Consider the following 12,799-nt stretch of genomic DNA (forward strand, 5'->3'; position numbering starts at 1 on the left):
AAAGACGCTTGTTAAGATTGTGTTTTTTTTTTTTTTTTCCCACGAAAATACTGCCTGGAAAATACCACCGTTTCAAAAGTCAAACTTTGTTTCCTATTGTCCAAAAAATAACAATGAAGTGAGTATTTTTGTTTCAAAACTATTTTATTCTTTGGCTTTGAAAAATCAAGCCCTCCAAAATACGACCCTGTTGATGGAAAATTCACAATTTCTCAAAATGTTCAACATTTTTCAGAAATCACAAGTATATTCTTGGGATTGCAACCCCCCATCCAAGACAAACAAACGAAGCAACTATCAGTCAGATTGTAGTTAGTTGCGTCGCCGTTCCCCGCAGTGGCCCCGGCGTGCGGCGCACAAGGCTTGGCACTTTGTCAGCTTGCTGAGCTTTGACGTCTCCTCCCTCAGGCAAGCTGAGGAGGTGATGGACTGCTAAATGAGCTCATTCGGCGCCCATAATCTCACCCAAACCAACCGCCGTGCCCCGCCAAGTGTGTGCATGTGTGTGCGCGTGTGCAAGCAGAAAGTCATCAAATGTTCAGCCTGTGCTTTCATAGATTTGGAAATGATAAAGCGCCGATTTCATCGGCCAACTGGTGACTTATTAAAACTCACTCACACACACTCACTCACACACACACACACACACGCGCGCGCGCGCTCGCGCGCACCTCAGAGCGGCTTTTTATATAGAATATTTAGGGAGGGTTTTTTTGTGTGCTGGTTGCCGTGGGAACACGTGTCTGAAGGAATCCCGTGGCAGCTGAGTGGGAGACGCACGGTAAAGTCGGATGGAACGCGGAAAATTGAAGTTGTACTGTGTTGGGTCACAACAAGCGGCGGCGGAAAAGGCGCCTTTGAGACGGGCTTCAAATGTACAGTATGTCTATGAAATGTTTTTTCTCAGGCAGCTTTTCAAAGTCGTTGGGAGGCAAAGAAGGGCAGGTGAAGTGGGGGTCATTTCTTTTTTTTTCTTATATGTTCCAGGTGCCACCACCAATCCAAACATGCTATTTTGATTAATACAACATCCATCCAACCATTTTCTGATCCGCTTAATCCTCACAAGGATCCTATCCCAGCCATCTTCGGCCAGAAGGCGGCTGGGATAGGATTTTATACAATACATGGTGGAATTCCATTTCCCTCACAAACGAACACATTAGAAATATTTTGTCTTGATCATGCGCCGCAAGCGCAGTGAATGCAAAATTCCCAGAATGCAGCGCACCGATGACATCACGCTGACAATCAGTGAGTGAGCGGCTCCTCCATCCGAGTGTGAAGAGCTGACATGAAGCGTCGCTGTGTGATGTCCCGTGACATTTAGAGATGTCGCACGCGTGCGCACACGCCTCCCCGGATGCCGCCATCTCACATTGGATCCAAGACATTCCAGGAAAGACAAGCCTGGGAACGTTCAGAATCTGAGATAAAAGAGAAAAATCTCCAAAGTTTTGCAAAAAAAAAAAAAAAAAACGAGTAATAATAAGTAAATACAAAATTTATCTCACAAGAAAATGAATTAAGAGAGTAGGAAAGTCACTTTCTTCGTTCTCGTTCTTACGAAATAGGATGGCAATAAATTGCAACTTCGTACAGTAACACGAACTGCCTGTTGCGGAGAGGAAGCTTGTTCCTGAATAGCTTCTTTGCTTGGAATCTTAAAAAAAAAAAAAAAAAAGACTGGTGTTTCTTTCTCTGGGACGTTGGCTGTGTGCGTGCGTGTTGAAATCCGCTGGGCTTCGGAGATCTCCGGCATCCTTTCACCGTAAAAGCCTGAGGGACGAGTCGGACCTCCTCCCCAAAAAGTGTCGAGTTAGCCAAGCGTTGCACAAAAGCCATTCAGAGCCACACAGACACACACACACACACACACGCGCGCGCGCGCTCGCGCGCACCTCAGAGCGGCTTTTTATATAGAATATTTAGGGAGGGTTTTTTTGTGTGCTGGTTGCCGTGGGAACACGTGTCTGAAGGAATCCCGTGGCAGCTGAGTGGGAGACGCACGGTAAAGTCGGATGGAACGCGGAAAATTGAAGTTGTACTGTGTTGGGTCACAACAAGCGGCGGCGGAAAAGGCGCCTTTGAGACGGGCTTCAAATGTACAGTATGTCTATGAAATGTTTTTTCTCAGGCAGCTTTTCAAAGTCGTTGGGAGGCAAAGAAGGGCAGGTGAAGTGGGGGTCATTTCTTTTTTTTTCTTATATGTTCCAGGTGCCACCACCAATCCAAACATGCTATTTTGATTAATACAACATCCATCCAACCATTTTCTGATCCGCTTAATCCTCACAAGGATCCTATCCCAGCCATCTTCGGCCAGAAGGCGGCTGGGATAGGATTTTATACAATACATGGTGGAATTCCATTTCCCTCACAAACGAACACATTAGAAATATTTTGTCTTGATCATGCGCCGCAAGCGCAGTGAATGCAAAATTCCCAGAATGCAGCGCACCGATGACATCACGCTGACAATCAGTGAGTGAGCGGCTCCTCCATCCGAGTGTGAAGAGCTGACATGAAGCGTCGCTGTGTGATGTCCCGTGACATTTAGAGATGTCTCACGCGTGCGCACACGCCTCCCCGGATGCCGCCATCTCACATTGGATCCAAGACATTCCAGGAAAGACAAGCCTGGGAACGTTCAGAATCTGAGATAAAAGAGAAAAATCTCCAAAGTTTTGCAAAAAAAAAAAAAAAAAACGAGTAATAATAAGTAAATACAAAATTTATCTCACAAGAAAATGAATTAAGAGAGTAGGAAAGTCACTTTCTTCGTTCTCGTTCTTACGAAATAGGATGGCAATAAATTGCAACTTCGTACAGTAACACGAACTGCCTGTTGCGGAGAGGAAGCTTGTTCCTGAATAGCTTCTTTGCTTGGAATCTTAAAAAAAAAAAAAAAAAAAGACTGGTGTTTCTTTCTGGGACGTTGGCTGTGTGCGTGCGTGTTGAAATCCGCTGGGCTTCGGAGATCTCCGGCATCCTTTCACCGTAAAAGCCTGAGGGACGAGTCGGACCTCCTCCCCAAAAAGTGTCGAGTTAGCCAAGCGTTGCGCCGGCTCCCCGTTGGCGAACATACACAATGCTGCGGTCGCAGTCGGCTGGCCGCCTTCTTCTTCTTCTTTTTATGGCTCTCTCCTGCAAACCCCATCGTGTTAAGCAATGTTTCCCCCCATCGCATGTGAATTTTCAGTTTTGGAGAAAAAAAACAATGGGATTGACCTGCTTTCATGTCATTGACACCCTTTCTGGCATGCATCCTGTCAAAAGACGATAGGAGTCCCGGTGCAGAGCCCTGGGGAACTCCACTTGTGTTTGTTGTCATGCTCGCATCGGTGCCTGAGAGTAATATGTGGTTGCCCTTAACCAGCTGTTTGATTTCACGTGGTTTGAGCGAGTGAGCATGATGGTCATCCTGTTGAACTGCGTCACGCTGGGAATGTACCAACCCTGCCAGAACATCGACTGCTCCTCCGAACGATGCCAGATCTTGTCGGTAAGATTCTCCTTTTACTTCCATTTCACTCACCTTGAAACCTTGTCTCAAAGATCGGGCACATTATTGGTTGACTGTGCAAAACTTTTTTTTGGTGGGGGTGGGGGAGGGGCATCTTTTGAAGACGAAACTGTCTTTGATGTTGACTGAAAATGTTTGGAATACTCGAACGTGTTTTTGATATTCATCGACATCTTTTTTATCATTCTCCAAATTATCTTTGTTTCTAAAAAATATACTATAAAGTCTTCCGTGATGTCTTACAAAAAAGTTCTGCTAAATCTACATTTCCTTTGATGTTATGGTAAGACAAAATTACCTCAGAAGTTTTCTGTTTGTTGAGGACTATAATTTGCCCCGCCCCCCAAAAAACTTTTGTGCAATCCAAAGTGTCTTTGATGTTTCCAAAAACATGCATTTCAAACTTTCTTCTTTTTGATATTTCGATTTTGAAAACCAAATTGTCTGGCATTGTAACAAGAATCTGTTTTACTGAAATGTTTAATCCCTTTTTTTTTTTCAACTACAAATTGCCTTTTTTTTTGAAAGAAACAAACTTGTCTTGGATGTTTCTGGAAACATATTTTTGAACTCCAAATTTGCTTGATGTTTACATCTTTCTGAAAGATAAATTGACAGTTTTTACCAAATCAACTGTTGAAAGACTCTCGGTTGACTTGTTTTAATGGAAATGTTTTGATGACTCTAAATGCAAGTCCTGACTGATTGGTCGGATTTTGTTGACCAATATTAGTGCATGGTTGGCTGATTTGTGTGCCTTTTTTTTTTTTCATACACGTGGTCCTATTACAACATAAGACAAATCGAATGACATTCAAACACCCACCCCCCCCCAAACCCCAAAATAAAAGCCCTGCCAAATATCGGCCTAGAAACACACACACAATTCACATACTATGTATGTATGTCGAGCCCTACAGCAAATTGACGTTAATATTTATGCAAACACGTCTTTTTTCAAGACCGTCTTTGGATTCGGATGAAAACAAATGTCACTGTCAACACTAAACTTGCCTTTTTGATGTTTTTGAAAACACACACGGTGTGCCACACACCGTGTGACCACCACAAATCGAGAGGGGGCTTCTTTTTAAGCCCCAAAATTCCAGAGGGCCCTGATGAGTGAGTTTCCAGGTAAACAAAAAGGGGGTCCGAAAGCCGATCGAGGGTCCATTAGGCGCCAACAAGCAGCCTTGGCTTCGTTTGCCTTGTTCTCAGCGCAGCTCTGGCTGGGATCGACGCCCACGAGAAGCTCCCGGCTGTGACTCATCAGCTTAGCATGTGGGCTTCATGCTGTTGTGAGCATCTCGCTTGGCAGAGCCCCCCCACGCCCCCCTCGCACCCGTGTCAAAGGTGGCCGAGTGTGTGTTGCGTGCAGGCATACGTATCAAGCCGGTTGGCGCGAGCACACACACTTGCACAGCACACACATGCAAGCAATTGATTGGTCTCTCTATGGGAGGGTGGTTGTGCAGTGGGAGCTAATAGAGTTCATCCTGCAAGAATCGCTAGCGTTGAGCGCCCCCCCCACACACACACACACACACACACACCACGTTCGATATCCGCGTGGCTTTAGTGGGCAGCGGCGAACGAGATCGATGGACTCCTCTTGGAAAAAGTCCACGATGAATAGTGTCGGCTCGATTGCCGATGCCGCCACGTGCGTAAAAGCTCACAAAAGTGGCAATGTTTTTTTTTTTGGGGTGGGGGGGATTTATGTCTTTGGTGTTTCTGAAAATCAACCCCAGGTTCATTCCAAATATTTATGAAAGGATGCCGAAATTCTCTTTGTGCTGCTGACGTTGGCAGAACGTGAACGTGAAGTTTTTCGCTCACTCGAAATTGCCTTTGATGTTGCTGAAAACACTTGTTAGGTTCGAGACTAGAAATTGTCTTTGAGCTTCACCGTTTCTATGAAGAGTATAACATTGAAATTTTGGTTTTTGGGAAAGCGAGTCCAATTTAGTTGGTTCAAGACAACAACAGGGTGTCTTTGATGTTCCTGAACACCCACGACCGCTAATTGCCTTTGATGTTTACCCACATGAAAATTGTTCATCTCTGACAGTTACAAAACCGGCAATCGAAACTGTCTTTGTAGTTCTTTGCTGACTTTTAAATTGCCCTTGATGTACACGAAACTCAGCTCACGCAAATGGCCAAAAAAGAAAAAAGAAAAAGACAGCAGCGGCAGGAACAGAAAGTCAAACTGAAAAAAAAAATGCCTCCACACATGGTCCCGTAGATTCCTCGACAACAGTTGACGCGCGCGCGAACTCCTGACATGCAAAGTGTAGTTAAAAAAAAGGTCAAATTTGCGCACATTAGCATTAGCAACGAGCGCCTGACATCTCCAGAAGGCAAACGCCGACTCTGACCTTTTTGCCTTTTCCCTCCGCCACGCGAGCGGTAGCGCAAAACAAACGCGAGTTGCGAGAATCCGAAAGCCGTGGCGAGGCCGTCATCCAACAACGACAGCGACAGCTCATCTTCGGTTTTGTGCTGTCAGCAGCCACAACACGCATGAGCCCGAGTTTGTGTTTGATTTGCTTTGGATTTGTTCTGCTTTTAATGAGATGCTTGATTGAAGCCGAGACTGGAGGGAGTGCGGCCGGGGTCCAGGCGGGGGAGCTTATCTGATTAGCACGCTAGCAAATGATTTTCTGCTCCATTTAGAGTTGGAGTGGGGGGGGGGGGGCTGATTTGATTGACACGAGGCAAAGTAAAAAATAACAAGGAACCAACTTGACTTGATATCCATTAGCGTCGCATGCTACCAGGGTTTTCCATTTTGAATGTTTTTTTTTTTGTTGTGTTTTTTTTGTTTTCATGAAGTTGGTTTGAATGAATTTCGTTAGTTCTGGTTGTGATGATGAGCGCAAGATGTTTTGTTTTTGTGACCCGGGCAGGCTTTTGACGCCTTCATCTACATTTTCTTCGCCTTGGAGATGGTGATCAAGATGGTGGCGCTGGGAATCTTCGGCCGGCGTTGTTACCTCGGCGACACGTGGAACCGCCTGGACTTCTTCATTGTCATGGCAGGGTAAGGAAGGCCGAAATATTAAGAGCCGACATGATTTTGCCTCCAATTCTAGAGTCTGTTCGCAATGTGGACAACTAGACGATGCTAAATTGCCAAACGTTTGAATTTGCATCATTTGAGCCGAGGCGAAGCAGCGTATTGACGATCTGCGAAAAAAAGGAAACGAATAAGAGGCTTCGGTTGTCAAAAATGAGCCCCGGTGGCCAGTTTCACTTGGCAGCATGAAATTTGGGAGGTATATCCCCCATGAGTAGACCCACAAAAAAAAAAGACACCGCAAATCTGCCATGTTGCTTTGAATGAACCATTGATGGCTCATTTTGATGATTACTCCTGATTTTTTTTTTTTTTGTCTTTGATAAAATTGCCCGAGAGAATCTGTCCTCTTAATACCAATTTTTGAACGGCATCTGCGAGGCAGACGGGGGGACTCTTCATTGCTAACTGTTGTGAGTTTTCAATCGTTGCGTGTGTGTGTGTAGAGCACGCCGGTTCAATTTGATGATTCATCCGTTTAATTGAATTTGTGCTTTCACTTAACTAGATATTCAATATTAGCGCCATATTACCGCGATCGGCTTGACACTTGCTGCTTGGCCGACAATGACGGCCTAACGGTAGCGTTGGTCGGCGTTGATTACCCAGCATGCTTTGTGCCGCCGACTTAATGAATCTCGCGCCAGGTGCGGCGGAACAGCTTGAGCCGACCGCTCCGTGACAACCGGGCGTAACAATGAAACGTGCGCGTCGCTGCCTTTTAAACGAATTCAAAAGTTCATGTTTAATTCAACGGCGTCATAAAATGCAAAGTTGAAGAAATGTCACCATGGTTTTATGAGCCTTTAAATTCAGGCTTGTTTTATGGCAAAGCACCTTGATAAAGTAGATTAGCGCGTGAGCATCATTTCTCTTTGGACGCTGACCTTTAGGACGCGGCGGCAATTCAGCGACATCAGCGTCGAAAGCACCGCGACATCCACGTCGACAGCCGCTCACCCGCCACTTCATTAGCCACGCAATCACATGAGATCCACCGCAAGACGAACGTGACCCGCTGAATCGTTGGAAATCCAGGCTCCAAAAGTTAGCTTAGCATGAAATGTGGTAGGCACACTGTATTTAGCACGAGTCGCCCCGCCAAAGAAAGTCTCAAGAAGCCATGTCTTCAAAATCAGATTAAGCAGAACATTTTGGCTCAAAGTGACCACACATCATTGGCTGATTTTAGCCCTTTCCTCGCATCCATTCAGGAGGAATAATCTATTCATCCATTTTCTAATCTGCTTTATCCTCACACCGCGGGACAATTTAGAGTTTTCAATCAGCCTGCCGTGCATGTTTTTGGAATGTGGGAGGAAACTGGAGTACCCAGAGAAAACCCACGCAGGCACGGGGAGAACATGCAAACGGCACACAGGAATCGAACCCGGTACCGCAGCACTGTGAGGTCGACGCGCTAACCACTGTAGCACAGGGCTGCCTCCCAAGGAAGTTCTGTCTGATTTTGACCATTTTGACAGAGCACGCAGATGTGTGATGCTAAATCGTGAAAATGTTCATTTTCATTGTCGCGCGAGTCAAGCGTGGAAGTGAGTTTCGATTATTCATCACTGAAAAAAACTGAAACAGAAACGTTTTGATCATGTATGAAAAGAGCCAGGAAGTCCGCCATTTTGGCTCAAAACAGCTATTTGCAGGTGTCTTCTAAAAAAGTAGGGTTTTTTTCTGGCGGTCACCAAATGTGAGCCTCGCCAACTTCACTGACGGACGAGTCTTGGTGAGTGTGTGTGTGACGTTCGATCCTTGTCGTTCGCGCCATGTTCCGGTCCCCAGTCCGAAGAATGTCCTCTGACGAACATCTTCCTTCCATCTTGCTTCTTCCAACCCTGTTCCCCGAGTTTGGCCGCATCTTCCCCCCTCCGATCGCGCGCGGCAGAGGTGTTGGCGCCAATTACACCCGAGTCGGCCGCATGCGACCGGCGTAGCGGCACGGCGAGGACGGCTGCGGCGCGATAAAAAGCCCCCCGGGAACTTGGCGAGCTGCGGGAAACGGATTAGCGAAAGCGGCAAGTGTGCGCACGTGCAACTCGGTGTGTTGAGTGCGTGAGAACGCGCGTGCCGCCGTGAAACGGCTTTTCCCTGGAAAAGGCACGACGGCATCTTGAATGCCGCCAAGCGTGACTCCCCGGCCAAGTAGCATCGTCTTCCGTGGACGTGTGTTTAATTGCGGTGTGTGTCTGCAGTTTTTCTCAAGTTATGGACACAAAATAACTAATTGCAATATATTCTCATGTTTTAAGTGTTTGCTTCGTGGTTAAAAGGGAGCTGAGTTTTTGAAAAAAAATCCTTTTTCGCAAGAATGCATTGCGTGTGGCCCGATTAGGCTCAACACAGGACAGGGGTACCTCTAATTCCGAAATTAATACGTTTAATACAAAAGTAGAGTAAGTCGAGACGCGTTTTCCATGTAAATGCCCTAATCCGTTCCAAGCCCCCCCAATATTCAGACCTAAATGTTTTATGAAGCATAAAAATGCATCAAAATATGTAACAACTACATGTTTAAATTCGATTATTGCACAATAAATGAGAATTGTGCATCATGTAAAAAACAGAATCGTGTCACTGCATCGTTATTGTTTTTTGCCCTCTTTTTCTCTCTCTGAAGTGGTTTTTGCCTGGCGTGTTGTAAAGAACTGATCTAAGGGCATTTGCTTTTGTTGGCTTTGAACAATCCTTCGAAAAATGTCCGAGGCAAACTTCAGCATAGTGAGCGATCGCCCGACTTTTTCTGGGTGATTTCACATTGATGTCAAACGATCAGAACACCTCATGGCCCGAGGGGCAAACGACGAGGACGCAGCGTCGACACATCTCGATCTATTTATCGATCTACACGCATTCGATAGAGGTCCCTCTTAGCCAATGGGATGCCAGGAAGATGCTCGGTAGTAGCCAATGGCAGAGCAGCTCGAAGTATGATGATGCGTTCAGGAAACCCGGAGCTGCGATTAGCAACCCACGCTGTATTTTTACCTTTCGTAACCTGAAATTTCTTTCGTAACAAGAGGCAAGATTTTCCTGTTGAGGCGTTTCGTAACTTGAAAATTTCATATGAAGAGATGTTTGTAAGTAGAGGTACCACTGTACTGTAATTCCTCACCATTGCAGTGCTTTGCCAGTTTTTTCAAAATAAATATAAAAAAAAAAAAAACAAACATCTAGAATTGTTAATTAAACAACGAGAAGCGACTCCGCATTCTTCGAGGCGGGAAGCGGCTGCCACACTGTTTGCTGTTGCGTCACTTCCGCCATCTTTGTACAGAGTTTATGGATCGCTCCGTGACACGTGTGTGTGTGTGTGTGTGTGTGTGTGTGTGTGTGTGTGTGTGTGTGTGTGTGTGTGTGTGTGTGCGCGCGCGGGTTTGTGTGTGCGTCTACTAAAATTAATCAGCGTAATGGTTGAATGATGCGTGAGGTCACTGAGTTAATAGCGAGTGTCTGGAGAGATGCTCCCAGTGATTAAAATCTGCTTAGCATCTGCGCGCCAGTCGTTGGGTGTCAAGCGTCTTGAACCCTCGTTAGTTTCCTTGTTGATGTTTTAGCGTGCAAGGTGCCCGTGACCAGAACGAATGGAAAGAATCCACAAAAAAGAACAAAAGAAAAACGTCTGGGGCACATCCACAGTCGCATGCAGACGGGGAAGGGTACGGGTCATGAATGCGATGGCGTCCGTCACCAGTTCTTACCATGCAAAATAGAAAGAAAGTGAATTTGAAAGAATCCACAAAGTGAAGTCCACAGCAAGCAGAAAAACATTTGGCACAACGTCGACTTTTCATAAAATTGCTGTACAGTGATCGGTCATGCCATATATTCGCCGTTGCTGTCAGCGTGGACAATACAAATAGACCATGTGATGAAAAATGAGGCTAGAGTTTAAAAAGAATATATAAAAAATCAGCGCGCATGAGAATATAGTTATGACGATTATAAAATACAAAGAAAGTGGTTGGCCGTGGAGGGGTGAGTCGCGATCGCGAGAAAAGATGATGCACTTCATAGAGAATGGCATGCCACGCGATGAGTCAGTGTCCCTCCTGCTCTCTGTCCGTAAAAAAAAAACAAAATAATAATTCGTGGCGGCCCGGTAGTCCAGTGGTTAGCACGTCAACTAATCAAACATTAGCCCGGGACATTTTTCTTTTCACAAAAAGTTCATTTTCTTCCTCCCCGTGGTCCGAAACCGACGTGTGTTTTGGTCAAATGTGGTCAAATTCTAAATTCTACTGCTGATGACAAAAGAACGGGAAAAGAGAGCAACCCGACTTCCGCTCGTGGGACAGCGACGGCAGCGTCCATTCATCTTGTTTTAAGAATTCATGGAAATGGTTTCCATTGGCACAAAATGAGGCCGCTAATCGACGTTTCAGGTTATTTGCCGCAATTTGAATGAATGAATGAATAATAATTCGTCATTACAACTCTCTCTTGGTTTGTTGTTTTGAGGTGTCACAAAAATAATCAAACATTAGCCCGGGACATTTTTCTTTTCACAAAAAGTTCATTTTCTTCCTCCCCGTGGTCCGAAACCGACGTGTGTTTTGGTCAAATGTGGTCAAATTCTAAATTCTACTGCTGATGACAAAAGAACGGGAAAAGAGAGCAACCCGACTTCCGCTCGTGGGACAGCGACGGCAGCGTCCATTCATCTTGTTTTAAGAATTCATGGAAATGGTTTCCATTGGCACAAAATGAGGCCGCTAATCGACGTTTCAGGTTATTTGCCGCAATTAGGCGGCCGTGATGGGCTCGAGGATAAGCGATATGTATTTCCATGGCCGGCTGCGTGGGGCGTTCGCAGCCTTTAACGCATTTTGCCTGATGTCAAACGCAAAGACATTTGACGCTAATGATAAAAGTTAATGTTTGTTTGTCGATGTGAGCAATGCGCATCATGGCGAGCACATAAATCGCCCTTAAGTGCAGTCCGCGCGTGTGTCCGCAAATTTTTTGTTGTCATTTGATTTATGACTAAGTGACGCCACACTTATGTGGTTGATTTTTTTTTTAGGCTGTCATAGTGAATGCTTAAAAGACTGCAAGTCAAAGAGTTTATCCAGTAAGTTAGCAGGAGATCACATGACCCAGTCGAACGCTTTTCAACTTGCGCTCTACTTCGACTGGAGTTACACTCGCAAGTTACACAAACACAAATCGTCAGCGTGCGCCGCGAGCGCCGCCGTTCCGCTCCAGAGCGCCCCCCCGCCCCCGGGGGAATCGTCCGCGGGGCCGACTTGCGGCGACGAGAAAAGTAAACACGGAAGGAAGAGCGGCCCCCTCGAGAGGCCAAATCCACATGCAAGAAAGAAGCCACGTGTTTTTCTAATTGCTGAAAGGGGGTGGGGAGGGGGAGGGGGGGGTTCTCATTTTCGGCTAGTTTGCGTGATGCTCAACTCATGCTGATGCGGAAGATGCCATGTGCAGTGGCGGAGCTAGACTTTGATGTTCGGGTGGGGCATGGGGTGGCCAAGGCTATCTCAGGGCATCCGAAAAACAAACATCCATTTTTATGCTGAATACAATTTGTACACACGCACGCACGCATGCACACACACACACACACACACACACACACACACATCTAAAACATTGCAAATGCACAGTCCAAAAAAAATGTTCAATCGCTACAATGTAAAATTTCAATCTTTCCATTTCTCGGCACCCGATTGTTGTTTCTAGGCTGGCGTCACTTATTGTCAACGCAATGTTTATAAAGTCTCCACTTTCAGCCTCAAATTATGTCGGGGGGGGGGGGAATAGATCAATGCTTCATTGAATATTTTCAAAGTGTTCGCACACTGCGGGAGGATCAACATAAAATTTGGCAGACCAGGAGACACTTGTCCACGCTTTTACCGCCAGTAGGCTTGATGATTGTTACGGACTTCTTACTGGACTCCCTCAAAAGAGCATCAAACAGCCGCAGCTCGGGTTCTGACCACGACAAAGAGATCAAACCATATTAGTCTGGCCCGAAAGCTAAAGGTGGCTCCCGATTGGCTGTAGAATAGATTGAAAATTTTTGAGAATAGATTTCCGCCGACTTGGAGCCCAGAGTTCAAAGTAAACATGGTGAAGTCGCACCTAAGCTGTTCTGCTGCGCACAAATTTGATAAGCTGGCAACAGAAGTGAAGTCAAGCCCTGAGTTTAAACGCTTTTAAAT

The 12,799-nt window shown here is 45.8% G+C and overlaps 1 protein-coding gene across 1 annotated transcript in view; it reads left to right on the forward strand.

The window, feature by feature from the left end:
* cacna1ib (calcium voltage-gated channel subunit alpha1 Ib) overlaps window positions 1-12,799 on the forward strand; it is a 103,389-nt gene that overhangs the window by 25,464 nt on the left and 65,126 nt on the right. The window contains exons 3-4 of the mRNA XM_019861719.1: window positions 3,394-3,505; window positions 6,439-6,572. Coding sequence (XP_019717278.1) covers window positions 3,394-3,505; window positions 6,439-6,572 — 246 coding nt within the window. The remainder of the gene's footprint in view (window positions 1-3,393; window positions 3,506-6,438; window positions 6,573-12,799) is intronic.

This window comes from Hippocampus comes, unplaced genomic scaffold (genome assembly GCF_001891065.2).
Source record: "Hippocampus comes isolate QL1 unplaced genomic scaffold, H_comes_QL1_v1.1 scaffold7, whole genome shotgun sequence".
Taxonomy (NCBI): Eukaryota; Metazoa; Chordata; class Actinopteri; order Syngnathiformes; family Syngnathidae; genus Hippocampus; species Hippocampus comes.